Genomic DNA, 15,990 nt, shown 5'->3' with positions numbered 1-15,990 from the left:
CAGAGTGCTGAAGGACTGTGTTCAGGCTGCACAGGTGTCCCAGAAGCTGTGGAAGCCCGCCGTGACAGAGATGCTACAGAATTACCGTGCTACAGCTCATGCAACGACTGGAGCAGCTCCGTTCCAGCTTCTCAGAGGGAGACCCATGAGAACAAAGCTAAATGTCCTGCCGTTTCCCAAAGACACAGGACAGTATGACCAATGCAGGGCCAGAGTCTCTCACCAGCAACGTAAGAGTAAACGCTACACTGATGCAAAGAGGGGGGCAAAACCTCCCCAGCTTGTGGTCGGTGACAGGGTGCGGATACGTAAACCTTTCCGAGTGGGGAAGGGAGAGAGACAGTTCACTGATCCACTGTCAGTGCAGCAACAGACTGGACTGAGCACCTTCATCTTGAGTGATGGAAAGAGATGGAATGCAGCCCGTCTCTCACTCTGCTGCGCAGAGAATGCTGAGCCGTTGCAGGCTGGTGACGAGGTTGAAAATAACACAAGAGAAACTCCTAAAAGACCTTCTGTTCCTAACAGACCGAGACAGTTACCAGCTTGGACCAAGGATTATGTTATGAAATGAGTTTAAAAAAAAAAAATGAAAAGAAAAAAAAGTGAAAAAAACACGCTTGAGCTGTTGGGTGCTAATGTTAAGTTCCATACTGCTAGTTCTGAGGTCCAAGTATAATAGAGGATTGATTTACTGTGATTTATTTGTGAGTTTTGTGACTTAAGGTTGTTAAGTTACTACAGTAACCTTAACGGTACAAGTATTCATTATAAAGGACGATTTAGGCACCAGAACAAGATTGTATGTTAAGATCACGGGTATAGTTCAAACACCCAGTAATGTTATAAGTGAAATAGGTATTGAAAATGCTGTCTGGTTGCAAAGTTTACTACTGATAATGTTCTGTGCAAATAGTAATGTTGCCATGCTAAGTAATACTGAGGTAGTAGAATTCTGTGAGAATGAGGAGAGATGTTGTGTTTACATACACTGCTAAGATGGTGAAGGGTTGCTTACAAGGGGGACTGAATATGAACATATACTCAGTTACCAGTAGGGGGCTCTGTGACTAAGGATGATGGAAGGAGAGAAGAAGTGAAGTGTATGGTGAGATGTAAAATGGCGAACTACTGCTGAATATATACGTTCCATTACAAACCAAGCCGTCTCCGTTCTTCTGTCGAAACACCACAGCACCGGACACCGGTACCCATCCTTAGTGGAGAGGTGGAGTGTGTTAAACAATCGCAGGCAGTCACTGAGCACATTTAATCAACTCACATCTATATGCTGCCCAGTTGCATGAATTTGTGCTTTTGATGACTTAACAACAATATTGTGATGATAAAAACAATATTTCCATCACACGTCGGTAAAGAAGGCTGCTTCTTCTCCTTTTTGACGCTTGTCTGTGCTGAAATATTAAATATCTATACAGACGTTTTGATTGATCTCCTTTCAGCTCAGTCACTGATGATTGCGGCTTTTTGGCGATGTGTTTGTTGTCTCACGGCGCTTTGAAAGCTCACGTATCAAAGTGCTGGTTGCCAGACCTTTTTCGTAACTCAAAAATGCTGCTAAATGCCATTCAACCTCGCCCAACCCACCTTTGTAGCAGCATTTGCAATGGTGATTTAAATACTTCAAAGGCAAATCCCAGGTGTTTTAGAAAATGAAAGTAGTGGCGCATATAATACAAGAAATATAACTGCCAACAACACAAGTAATAAAAAAATTACACTACTGTTCTCACAGTGAACGCCGTCACCGGGTAAAAACAGGCCTGGCACCATATGAATGATGATTCCCAGTGGGTCTCCCTCTCTCTGGGGCGGAGATGTCAACTGCTGCCATGCTGAAACGAGGCCCTCCCTCTGAGAGCTATAATGATGTTCAGCTTGTACTCTCAGCAAACGTGCATGGCACGCACTGGGAACACGCTCCCAAATGTATGTGAAAAGAAATTTACGCTGTGGAAAATTATTATTTTATTCTCTGATGAACTTGTAAGTTTGCAAACGTGCAAAGAAGTGAACAGTCTAATTTCTATGGTAATTTTATTTTAATGAAGAGAGACAGAATATTGACGATAATCTAAAGACTACAATCAGTATTGTTGAGAGACTCCTGATCTCAACTTCTATCTGTATAAAGCGCGTCTGTGCACAGAATCAGTTTCTTGCATTCCAGCCTCTCTACCACCCTGGACACGATCAAAGAGCTGTCAAAGGACATCAGGGGAAAGATAACAGGAGGATGATCGTGAGAAAAGCGGTGGATCAGCCAAAAACTGCATAATGAAGACAATTGGGTTTCCAGTCACCAAGAACAGCACAGTGTCCCCAAGGTCCCACTGCTCAAGAAGGCACATGTACAGGACGTCTGAAGTTTGTCAGTAAACATCTAAATGACTCAGAAGGCCTGGGAGAAAGTGCTATGGTCAGATGAAACCAAAATCGAGCTCTTTGGAATCAACTTGACCCACAGTGTTTGGAGGAAGAGACAGCTGTCCCACAGGACACCAACCCCACAGTCAAGCACGGCAATGGAAACATTATGCTTTAGGGCTGTTTATGTGCTAAGGGTACAGGAAAGTACAGGAGGGACCAATGGACAGGGCCATGCACCATAAAATCTTGTATGAGAACCTCCTCTCCTCAATCAGAACACTCATGTACGAAGTTGTCACTGCAGTGGTTGGCAATAAACCTAAAGGACTGAGAGAGTTTCTTTAAAGAGGAGTGGGCCAAAATCCCTCTTGAGATGTGTATGAACCTGGTGACTTCTTACCGCTGTGCCGGCTAATAAGGGTTTCTCCAACAAGATCTGCTTGGGTATCAACTACTTATTTCACTCAGTGACATGCAAATCCATTTATCACTTTTATGGAACGCGTTTTTGCTTTTTAAAGTTTTAATTTTGGTTGATATTGTGTCTCGGGGGCTGTTACGGCACTATTCATTGCTTGGTAAGTGAGCAAACTTACAAATGTAGCCGGGGATCAAATAACGATCCCCCGCTGACACACAAGCTCAGCATCTGTCGTGCCACGAGGAAAGACTGAGAGAAATACATGAAAAATATCAATGTTATTCAGAGTTGGGCGAGTAGAGCACTGGTGTGATTTGTTGAATCAATAAAGGCTTTTTCAAATGAAATAAAATGCAGAACAATTTATGCCACACCAGCAACAACATCAACAGTTATAAATCATAAAAACGCACCCCAGAGAAGACAAACGGCATGAGATTGATTACAGCGCTCCAAAAAAAACAGCACGATTAGATTCAATATCAGCAGAGGAAAAACACCCGGGCATGTTGTGGAGTAGGAAATTACCTGGACTGACAAGTGATTAGCCTTCAATGAGCCTGATAATGTGTAAATGGAGAAAAAGTGATTGACAGCAAAAAAAGGAGAAGGAAGGATCAGGATTGGGAGAGAAACAAACCTGTTCAAAGAATTCGTCCATAAAGCCTTTCTCCATCCCAACAGCGACTTCATCTTCCTCCTCAGTCGTCTCCTTCCCCTGGACACACACACATACACGAAATAAAAAAAAATTATACACATATATATTAATACATAATCTTAATACAATTGAATTACTTACATTACATGAACCAGTTAAATAATAAAGCAATAAACATGGTTAATAACATTTAAAAAAAAAAAAAAACACTAAAACAACATGTAAACATAATTTCTATCAACAACAACACTGATGATGACTGAATTGGACCATGTTAGGTTGTTTTTACATAATTCAAGGTTAAATGGAACAGTGAGAACACTCCCCCCCTCCCTCCTCCCAAACCTCTCCAAACATCACCTGATTAGAATCAAGGAGCACTTAATGACACTTTTAATTAGAACCACAGGTCGAGTGATTAGCAAGTCATTATTGAATTAGAACCTACGAGCAGAGAAAACCTTGACTTCTGCACCCCTCTACCTTCACTCATGCACAGATACATGTAACCATTTCAGCTTAAAGGAGCAGATTAATATTTTGATACCACTCCTATTTCTCTGTAGTTAACACACCAAATCATGCAACAGGTTAGACTTTAATCGGAGGAAACCAGCTGTTGTGACTTCGTCCAAATGGTAATAAAATCCCCTTAGCAGTTCTCCAAATTTACATGTGACTTAATAAAATGTAGAAAAATAAACCCTAAATAGCAAACTAAAAGCTTATTGTGGAAAAAACAAACAACAGGGTTACTCAAAGAAAAAGAAAAAAAAAAAAATCACAAGACTGGAACCTGTTCAAACTCAAATTCTCAAACTGTCCGACTCTTCTAGTAATTCCGGTTGTTTTCTGCTGTTACTGAGGTACATTCACGTCACTAAGGCCTGAACATTCTCAGTGAATAAATCAAAGCTTGGACGCAAAAACATAAAAACAAAAAGTTCAAAACTCTGCAAACTTTTCGCAGTCTGGCATATGATTCATTCTGAAATGCATGCTTCTAATCACACATCAGCCATTATACTGCATTAGTGGGATCTCATGTGGCCTCATCTCATTCATCACAGCCACTGTCAAACTAATTTGGTTCCCCATTAGTGGCCTATGAGATCCATTTGCTTATCAAGGCTGTGAGGACAGAGTGCAGTTTTCATCTTCTTTTGCCTGAAATGACTCCTTACTCTTATCCCAGAATTTCCAAACAGCAGTAAGAGAGTCCTGAATTATGCAAATGATGCTTCCCAGTGTCTGTCAAAATGATGACTTCATTTCCTCTCAAACCTCAAAATAAAACTGTTACCAAAATAAGAATAAGATTAAGAGTCCCTAAAACTTTAAAAACTCTTTAAACCATTAAATTAACCAGTAAATATTTAAAAACTTCAATGAATCATATCCAGATATTATTTATGCTCTCCATGTGTATGGGCAGCCAGCCAGGTTCAACCAGACAGGGAAACAAATGTGCAGGCATTACATGCATCAGGAGGCAGGAAGCACAGGAAACTTTTGCATCAAGTGATCAATTTCCAGTAAAAGAAATGAGCTACTTATCCCTTGTTAACTGTTTAACAATGGATCAGCAGGATGCACATATACATCATGCATTACTGACATAAGTTTGTACAGCTGATACTACCAAACATTCATAAATACATTTATATTCTCCAGCCACTTTACTCCTTGTCAGTGTTGGACTGAACCCATTTTGTCTTCAGAGCTGCCTTAATTCACTATTTCATAGATTCAACAAGTTGCTGTAAATATTCCTCAGAGATTTTTGTCCACATTGACATGACAGCATCACACAGTATCTGCAGATTTGTTGGCTGAGTACAGTGAACTCATTGTCATGTTCTGAAAACAAGTTTGAGATGATTTAACCTTTGTGACATGGCAAACTGTGGTCAGAAAGGGAAGGGCATGGTCAGCAACAATAGTCGGGTAGGCTGCGATGTTTAAATGATTTTCAGTTGGCGATAAGAGCTCCACAGTGTGCCAGGAAAATATCCCCCACACAATTACTCGCCTGCGGCTGCCATGCATGCCTCAGCAGCCTGGTTTGTTGACACAGGGCAGGGTGGATTCTGATTCTACCACCTGCATGCTGCAGGAGAAATCGAGACTCATCGGAACAGGTAACATTTTTCAAATCTTCCATTGTCCTATTTTGGTGAACAGGTGCAAACCGTAGCCTCGGTTTCCTGCTCTTAGCTGACAAGAGTTGCAGCCAGTGTGGTCTTCTGCTGCTGTAGCCCATCTGCTTCAAGGTTCAACATATTGTGCATTCAGAGATGCTCTTCTGCATACTTGGATGTATTTATTTGTATTATTTGTGTTACCATTGCCTTCCTATCTGGCCAATCTTGCACTAGCATCCATGCAACATTCAAAGTTGTTCAAATCGATTTCTTCTCCATCCTGATGCTCGCTTTGACCTTCATGCCAGATCCACTGAGTTGCTGCCATGTGATTGGCTGATTGAAGTGTTAATGAGCAGCTTAACAAGTGCACCTAATAAAGTGGTCAGTGAATATAGTTGCCAATGTATGGTGGCACTGCAAGTAATTTAAATACTGAGATTCATCTTTTTAAAGTCATTCTAAAGTATGAAAAATTGCTTCTGACTCTTTTTAATAATCTTTAATAATCTTTAATCCTACAACTGTTTACAACTTGCATAGTTCCCATTTCTGTATAGCTGTATATCCCAGATTCTGTAAAGTTATTTATTTCATTTCATATTCTGTATAGTTTTTCATATTTATATCCTGTTCATATCCTGTACATAGCTTGTACTCACTACAGCCTGTACATACTTATAGTTATAGAATATTCACAACATACTTCATACCGTGTACATTATAACATACCATAATAGACCCATTTCTGTAATATACTCACATATCTATATTATTGCTAATATATATTGTAATATATCTATATCACTAAAGCACTTCTGGATGGATGCAAACTGCATTTCGTTGCCCTGTACCTGTGCATGTGCAATGACAATAAAGTTGAATTCTATTCTATTCTATTCTATTCTATTCTATTTATTCAGCGAAAAGCATTAAAGTGTCAGAACGTCAGAAAATAAAGTCTGCGTAGGAGATTTTTTGTAGATTACAACTGAAAAATATGATAAAATGACTCAACGAATCTAATATGACTTAAATCAAATCATACCGCTTCTTTTTTTATGTTCTACCACGCAGACACTGAAAGATAAAAATTGTGAAAGTTTGCGCCTGTAAAAAAATAAATAAATAACTGTATTAAAATGTCTTCTTCAATGCCATTTCTCTTTGAAGAGGGTTAAAATGTGATATGCTGACACAGCAGGAGATGGGGAGGAGACATAAGGAAACCAGACGAGAACAACTGAAGAAAAGGAAACAGTTCCTGAGAAAATGCTTGTGAAGACAGACTTTAGCAAGACAAATGCCACAGATCTAAGCGAGAGGAGTACAGAGATGCTGTAATCCCACTAATATCTAGACCTACTCAAACTAATCCAAGTATACACAGAGTATATATATTCACTACAGGTACAGTAAATTGCTAACAAACTAGAATAATAAGAATAAAGGTCCTAAAAGTCCATTTTGAGACCTAATCTTTAATGTGTTGGTATGGCACTGATGTGCATTCACGGAGCTGCAGACTTTCAGAAGCAGCCAGAGTAGAGGCGGCAGCAGCAGCAGGAGGCAGAGGAGGAGAATAAGCAGGGAATCAGAATAGGCTCAGAGCACCAGTACTGTGTTCAGCCTCCACAGAGAGATGCTGTATCTCCCACAGAGAGAGGAGGGCTTTGGTCTGGTTTTACTTTGTGTGGTCAGGAGGAGAGAAGACCGAGTAGCGCACCTCAAACGTCCTCCTCCCACCAGATCTGAAGCTCCTGCTGAGCCACAAAGAGGCTGGGAGAGGCCTTTAGTGCCGCGCTCTTCACTGAGCCTACAGACTTGACTATCCACACAACAGATGCTCTGAGCAAGACACACAAACATGCATACACACTGTAGCTAGCACACTGGCAATATACAGCAGAGGGTAAACACACAGAGAGAATGAGCTTTATATACAAGCTGGTCCCCCATCATACCAGAACCTTTGAATGCTTGCTGCCTCTGGGGCTCACACTCGGGTGAAACTCCCCAACTGTGGTGTAGTCAAGTAGTGGCCTGATTATGGTGTTTATTAGATTAGAGAGTTGATGCGGGCACCATGCCAGCAAGATATCGCTCTATGAAGACAAAAGTGCCTGCACAGACACAGGAGGAGGAGGAAATGTAGTCCAAGTGTGAGGGAGGGAGAGATAAAACAGGCATAGTGAGCAGGCTGCAAGAATCACGGTTCCTATCACCAAGGTATTAAAGGAAAAAAAAAAAAAAAAAAGAGGGAGAACAGGGGAACAAAACAATTACAGAAAGCTGTTAAAGTGCATTAACATGTGCAACAAAAAGCCATGCAGGCAATAGTATGTTGATGTACAAGAAATCGGATTAAATAAAGGGGGTATGGGGGGGTGGGAATAAAATATGCTTGCAAGCATGTACGCTCTCAGACTCTGTGCAGTGTTTTATATGAAAATAAGCTGAGTAAGACCAGTGAGAGACAGTTCAAGTAGACACCCATGTGAGCAGTACTTTATCGTCCTTTTGTGTTACCATATTAAAGCAGACCCGTTTCCTGCATCTTTGTATTGCAGCCAAATCAAGCAGCTTCCTGCAGTCCCATTAGAAATGACTCATAAAAATCTGTGTCAGCTGCACAGAGGAACACTGAGTGTATAACCAGATTTATTATCCCAATACAGCTAGGTAGCATTCATTATAGATGTGCGCTCACTCAGTGACACGCAAACCTTTGATTATTTATTCATTTTCCTACAGTAGACAAACACCAAGCTAGAAACAGCAGAATCTGAACGATATAGTAGCAGATTTGCGCTCAGTTTGCAAAGCCCTGCTGCTCACAGGATATTTCGAATCTGCTAGTAAAGGAGGAAAAGAACCACGACTTTCAAACTGCAGTCTTACAGCGAGTTTTGCATGGGCTCAAGCGCCATAAAGTTTGTCAGAGAGTGAACACAAGACTCTGTATTAAAGTCCTTCACCCCTCACTTCACTACAAGGGAACTAAATGGGCACGTGTCCTTCCAGGTCCAAGTGAACTGGAAACTAATTTTGTATTTTTCATTCATTTCATGTTTTTTAGAGTTTCAGATTGTCTTTGGTCATTTCAGTCTATTAAAAAAAAAGTGAATAATTTTAGCATTACCTTATTGCTTTTGTTTGCTTTTTTTAAAGTAATATGACTAAGAAGCAACAAATAAGATGCCAAATCTGCTACACGATCAACTCACACTGGTTTTTTGCAGCCATCTTGATTTTGCACATTATTTGAATATAAACCCCTGTTCTGAGGCTTAATGCTCCAACTGGTCCCCACGGAGATAAACACTGAATAACTAGCTCCACAAACCGCTATGGCCTGTACTCATTCAAGCCCTCGAGACATTCAACGCTCTACGCTTATATGCAGATCTGCGTTCTGCTTATATGCATTCAGGAAGGTCTACCAGCAAAACTAGCAAGTGAAATGTTATTTTTCACTTTCGCTTAAAGCAGAAAATCATACCCAGAATTACTTTGTTATGAAGGGCACAATTACATTTATCTGTCACCAGAACAACCACCGCAGGAGAGTACGAGTAAAAACTATATTTAGAGGCTGTGCATGCACTGATCTGCCACAACATTAAAACCACTTCACCTGCCTACTATTGTGAAGACTCCTCTTATCCCGCAGTAAACAGCTGTGACTGGTCAGGGCATTAACATGGCATTTTTGGGGTCTCCTTAAAGTCTGGCACCAGGACATGAGAAGCAGATTCTTTGGGTTCTATTGGTTGCAGACATGTGCAAATGCCTCCTTGATTAAGTCGGGATCTAGGGGAATTTGGAGGCCACATCAACACCTTGGGCTCTTTGTTGTACTCCTGAAGACGTCGCTGATGAGTTTTGCAGTGTGACAGGGCAAAATGTCATGCTTCAGGATACCGCCGTTGCCATGAAGAGTTCGCAGTAGAGGGTATTTATGTCATCCTATGTGACCAAGTAATAAAGTTTTCCATGCAGACCACTGCCTTGTTACCAGATAACAGATGTTAACCACTTCACCTGGGGCTAGGCGATTAATTAAATATAAATTTCAATTATTCAACTCACAACTATATTGTGAAAACAGAAATAAATTAGGATAAACTGTTGCTTTTTTGCTTCTACTTTTGCTACAAAGATCTTCTTTTTTTTCCCTTTTATTGTGTGTTATAAATTCAGACTCAGCCATTCGCCTACGGCTGCCATGCATGCCTTTAAAACCTGCAAATCCACTGCCACCTGGGCCTCTCTTTGTCCCCGACTGAACCAGCAGATGTCCCGTGGTGAAAGCAGGCTACCAGGAACTGGCAGTTACCCTTGGACTACAGGCTTTTTGATCAAAAGCAACCCCCTAATCAGGGCCCAACTCTGTATCCTGTGCCTCTCGCAACCTCTTTTTTATTTTCTTTATCTTTATTATAGTTTAATTATGTTAAAAGTTTGAGGAAATCTGCTGTAAAGTGACATCTTATTAAACTCAGTCACTGCAGGGCATTTTGTTAAGTTAATGACTATTCGTGCTAATTAACCTAAATAACTGTGATTATCATTTGTTCTAAAATCGAACGGCTTTACCGTCACCTGTGAGTTTTAACGTTGTGGCTGATCAGTGAATAATTAAGCAGTCATCAAGTTGTTGCCTTGAAAATAAAAAAATAAAAGAATGCTGCAGTGACTGACTACACTGTGCTTTGCGTGCTGCGATTCCTGGCTACTGCTACATCAAATGTTCAAACAATCAGCATTTAACCTACACATCACAGGTGAGCTGTTGGATTTTTGCAGGACTGCACACAAGTCAATCCATATAAGATACAAATTCTTGTACCAAGTGGACATAAACGTAATGCAGTGAATACCGTGAAAACCCCAATAATAAGATGAACCTCTATGAGCAAGCACCTGGAGATAGTGGGAAGGAAAAACTCCCTTTTAACAAGAATAAACTTCCGGCAGAACCAGGCTTGGGAAGGGACAGCCATCTGTGGCATAGCACTGATGGTACAGAGATGGTGCTGACACATCGAAATCACAATTTCACAAACCTCACTGATCGATTGATCCACTGATTGGCTAACTGCGTGACCGACTGATGAACGAGAAGGACACAGCGTAGGGCTATCGAGACAGGTTACACAACCATGGAGCAGTATGGGTGATGAGAGGACACAGGAAGTGATAGACTGAACCAGAAGACCAGCCAACTGTAAAATTAATTCAGGTCTTTTCACATTACTGTTCCCTCTTCTCTCATATAGAACCAGCAGCAGAGAAAATCAACAAGTCTCCATCTTTAAGGGCACATACACTAATGGCAAGTGTGAATTTCAGCAGATGCAGTCAGCTGGAAAAAGCAATGTGGTTCATTTCTTCGTATGCACTGGTTTGTCCATTGACTCCTGCTGGTAACGCGCTTTTAAAAAAAAATACAGCTCAATACTGCGTTGATCTAAGATATGAATCTAAAAAGGTGCTTTGCAGTTTTGGCCTTGAGTAAAAACATAAAATATTGTGTAAGCAATCACACAGAAGAACATCTACTGTTCTCTTTCTTATCAATCATCTGAGCTCAATACACCACCTGTCTAGATTTTCAACACTCAACAACACTCTGCAATCAAACCACAGCCAATTTACTGAACTGGCACAAATCGAAAGAAGGAACTCACCAAGGAAAAAAAGAAAAAGACAATGACAGGCTATTCCTCCTTCCAGGGTGTCAAATGCTGCCATCAGAAGCTGCTGGCATCACAGAGATATGAAAAAAGGTATTGTGCCAGCTACAGCAACAGAGAGACTGGTCTCACTCCAACTTGACACATGTGGATGATTTGTTAGGACCCACTTTAAATAAACTGCAGGGTTCATGTTGCAAAGGGGAGCATGTTTAACCCAAACCACAATCTTTAAGCAAACAAGTGTGCAGCTTGAACACAGAATTAATTTACAGAAAGAGCTCAACTTAAACATATCTATATCTATTAGTGGATTTAAAAGCATCATAAGGATACAGTGAATGAGACTTGTGGATGTTTCTCTGAAGTGGCCACGAGTGTTTTATGTTTCGTGTTGTGGGTAACTAGTTTATGTTGAATCTGTAGCATTTTTCGAGATTTGTTTAGTTTGCATGGCTGCTAACATGGACAGGTGAAAGAGATTTGATCTCAGTGGGACTTCCAGGTAAAATGAAGGTAAATGGTAAATGGCCTGTATTTATATAGCGCTTTACTAGTCCCCAAGGACCCCAAAGCGCTTTACATATCCAGTCATCCACCCATTCACACACACATTCACACACTGGTGATGGCAAGCTACATTGTAGCCACAGCCACCCTGGGGCGCACTGACAGAGGCGAGGCTGCCGGACACTGGCGCCACCGGGCCCTCTGACCACCACCAGTAGGCAACGGGTGAAGGGTCTTGCCCAAGGACACAACGACCGAGACTGTCCGAGCCGGGGCTCGAACCGGCAACCTTCCGATTACAAGGCGAACTCCCAACTCTTGAGCCACGATTGACTTAAAAGGAGAGATTGTGGGGCTTCTGAACAAAGGCAGTTATTTGGCACCTACGCCAACCTAAAACATGAAGTTTTTCCTCCAAAAGGGTTAAAGAATCAACACAAGAAATAACATTTTAAAGCCAGTCATTAAAACCCATTTAAAGACGTTTCCTGGAGCCAAGGGCTAACAGGGTCCTTTTAGTGGAAATCTCTTGTTCCAATCTTAGTTCCAGAGCTCTAATCATTACTTTTTTGCTATTACCATATTATAACAGCTAACCCTAACCCATCGTGCTGGCTTAGCTGTTTGGCTAAGCCAACACGAGTTATACTACATGTTCCTCCTTCATATTTTTTTTTTTTTTAATTTTGGGGGTTTAGTTTCACTTTAGTTAGAAAAGGATATGCTTCATAAACTAGATGGGTGAATGTTTTATATTCCATTAAAAAAAAGAACAGATGTGGCTGAGGTTAACAAGACTGTATTATAAGCTGTGCCTACAGTGTACAGAGCACGCGGTAGATAGATGAAGGAGAATAATGTGGGTTGGAGAACAGATGCAGCGCTGCCACTACAGCAGCACAGTGTCAAAGTGTGAACATGTGCAACAATTTCCCTTTCCTAACAATCCTCCTCAACGTCCTCCCCCTTTAATGGTCTTCCTTTTTCTTTCTCATTCTTCCTGTCAGTCATTCTCTCGCTCTCCTTCCTCCAGACTCCAGCTTCACTACAGAATCATTACAGCAGTGAGCCCACACAGCATGGACTCAGTTACCTTTGTCTCACTCTCCCTCCTCAGACCCGCACTGTTTGTCTTTTCTTCTTTACTATCTCACCATCTCTTGCCAAGACCACCAATTGCTATGTTGTGTATGTTGTGATACCTTGCTCTCAGAAGTATCAACATTTCATTCTGCTAGACACTCACCAGCCACTTTATTCGGCAAATCTTGTTTTGCCTTCAGAACTGGCTTACTTCTTCATTACACAGACTCAACAGGGTGATGGAAACACTCCGAGATTTGGGCCCATGTTGACACGATAGCATCGCATAGTTGCTGCACATGCTGCTACTGAGATCTGGTGGCTGTGGAGACCATTTAAGTACAGTGGATTCTCGTCATGTTCAAGAAACTAGTTTGAGATGATTTGAGTTTTGCAATCCACAACTGATCCACAAGTGGAATATGCAAACGATGCGATTGTGTTTTTCAGACCAGAGGAGGAAATACTTCCAATTTAGAAATATCGTAGCATCAGAGTGATTTAAACCTGTCTTAATACGAAGTGGCACACAGTTATTGGTTAAATAATATCTTATCATGTTCATAGGAAGATTTCGTGTGAATCCTGATTTCCTGACCAGATTTCCAATGTCTGTAGTTCCTACAGGTGTCGTTTTCTGCCGAAGGAGCTCACGAGATGACTGACCTTTTAGACTAAACAGTGCATGCTTACTCCCGTTATGGCTTGCTCATAATTGGCCTATGGGTATGGATATGAATATATAAGTGACATGCTGTTCATACACAAACTTGTTTGCCCTGAGCATGTGTGTAGGAAACAGTGGATCGTTGGCCAGTCTTCACCGTTAAAGGAGTGGGTGAGAAAATGTCATAAAAGCTCCAATTGAACTTTAATGACAGATCACAGGCAGTGAAAAGATATGCTGTCATCGTTTATACTATGGCTTTGCCCACCCCTAGTCTCTTCTCTTTCTTCCCTGGGGAATATATTAAGTGCTTTGCTTGGTATCTCGCTTACCATGAGGGATTATGACAGCACCAATGCACCACTAAAGCAATTATATTCCAGATATGGAGGAAATGTAACTGAAAGTGAGAAGGATGTCAAAGAAATCAAGATGCAGAGAAACCAAATGAAGGAGCGATGAAAGAGCTATATGACAAGAAGTGGAGGAAAAACAGGCTGTCAGGAAGCACCGGTTGAAACAAAATGGCAAATTTCAAACAAAACAATTACAGCTGTTGATCTCCATTAACTGATTACATTTTGGTATTTAAGTCAGGAATAAATAAAGTTAAAAGTGCCCTTGATATCTCAAACCCAAGGTGGTGTGCTCGAAGCTACAGAATTTAGTTTCTGGTGATGCAAGTGGAAAAAAAAAAAAAAAAGTAGAAAATCACTGAATTTGTTCTCTAGTCTTGCTTGAAAAGTGACTTTCATCAAAATATTAAAGTTATGTTGGCGTTAGAGTGTTTGCTCATCAGTTTAACCGTCATTTCAGCTTTAAAGCATTTGTAATAGTAAACGCAGCCAGATTCAGGGTCGTCGCGATGCAAGAATTTCAAACCTTGACTGCAACACCCGGGTCGATTGTAAAAATTACGAGGCATAATGTGTTAAGCTACAGCCTGGATTTTTTCCTGTTTATTCGTTAAGGCAGACTGCTACCATTGATGGTAAACTTTTTTAACTTCAATCAGGGACTTTGAAGAGAAACATAACACATTTTAGACACAAATAACCATTATCCTGCTAAATTACCACTGTTGTTAACATTATACAGAGGCAATACTGATAATGTGAGAGCGAGGCATCAAATGTTATCGGTACCACTTTATTGTTAGCCATAGCTGCTACCTTAGTGATAACTTGAAGCTAAAGGAGGCGAAAATGGCACTGTTGCAAATCTAACCTAATCCAAACATACAAACAAAAATAGCCACCATCACACTTTCAGTATTTTAGTAATAAAAAGGTACCGTAATTATCCGTTCTGGTGGTATCACTCTTCTCTTTCTCTAAAGAAATAGCATTTGCTATCTATAAAAATCAGGACCCAGAGGGATGAACACCAAACTGATGTTACATTTTATTTTATTTATTACACTATTGTGGCTGAAATAACTTGGGTATCTTATGAATCTACAGAGAATAATCAAAAAGAATAAAAAAAACAAACAAACATGATTTTGTTTCTCAGGCTCATAATTATACTGCTCTGGTTTGACTCCATGTGCAAAAAGAAAGGTTAAAAAAAAAAGAAAAAAAAAAGAAAAGAGTACATAAAGCTTCCTGCTTTGCACCCAACAACAGCTGTCACGGTAAGCAGTTTGTGAACACAGAAAAGCATTTAGCATGAACAGGCTGATACTTTATTATCTACAACAAAGTATCCATGAATATTGATTTTAAAGATTCCTGATGAACAGAAACACAGATGTGTAAATGAGAAGCTTTTCACTAGAAAGTTTTCTCAATCAGTTTAAAAGTTGATGGTGTCAGGATGGTATTCACAGCTTCAGCAGTTCCCGAGGACTTACTGATGCTGTTCTGCAAAAACATCTATTTTCAGTAATTGGGGAAAATTGAACCAAGTTACTAACACAACAGAGAGACAAAAACAGGCAATTTAAATAAAGTTTAACTTATTAAAAGAGTGCTGGAGGGACACAGCAGCAAAAATCCAACAAAGTAAAAACTATGAGAAAAGAAAATAACAGTCCAAAAGTTGATAATGAAAGCTCAACTCAGAAATAGGAAAAAGACAGGAAGGTTGATGATTCGACAGATTAACTTAGGGAAGGCATAAAGACAAAATATGAACCAGGGAGAAAGATAATAAGGCATAACTGAATTCAGTCGGGTAATAATGATGGCAGGAAGCAAAGCCACAAGAAGGAAGTCCCTTGAAAATAAAATAGGAGGTGAAAAACAAAGTAAGATACAGGGACACCCGGAGGACAGAGAGAAAGGAAAACACTAAGAAATATGTTGAATGTTGTCATTTCTAAGCCGTGCCTGATGACCGAAGGTGTCTTTTGATAATGATTCTACGACTGACCAGGCTATGGCAATACTCATATCAGCCTATCACTACGA

The 15,990-nt window shown here is 40.5% G+C and overlaps 1 protein-coding gene across 3 annotated transcripts in view; it reads right to left on the bottom strand.

Moving 5' to 3' along the window:
- LOC113035759 (syntaxin-1A-like) overlaps positions 1-15,990 on the bottom strand; it is an 80,989-nt gene that overhangs the window by 56,384 nt on the left and 8,615 nt on the right. For all 3 annotated transcript variants that reach the window (XM_080288568.1, XM_026191443.2, XM_026191442.2), the window contains exon 2: positions 3,453-3,530. In XM_080288568.1, coding sequence (XP_080144694.1) covers positions 3,453-3,530 — 78 coding nt within the window. The remainder of the gene's footprint in view (positions 1-3,452; positions 3,531-15,990) is intronic.

The sequence above is a fragment of the Astatotilapia calliptera genome, chromosome 14 (genome assembly GCF_964374335.1).
Source record: "Astatotilapia calliptera chromosome 14, fAstCal68.1, whole genome shotgun sequence".
Taxonomy (NCBI): Eukaryota; Metazoa; Chordata; class Actinopteri; order Cichliformes; family Cichlidae; genus Astatotilapia; species Astatotilapia calliptera.
The sequence above is the reverse complement of the archived record's forward strand: the minus strand, read 5'-3'. Positions and strand labels throughout refer to the sequence as shown.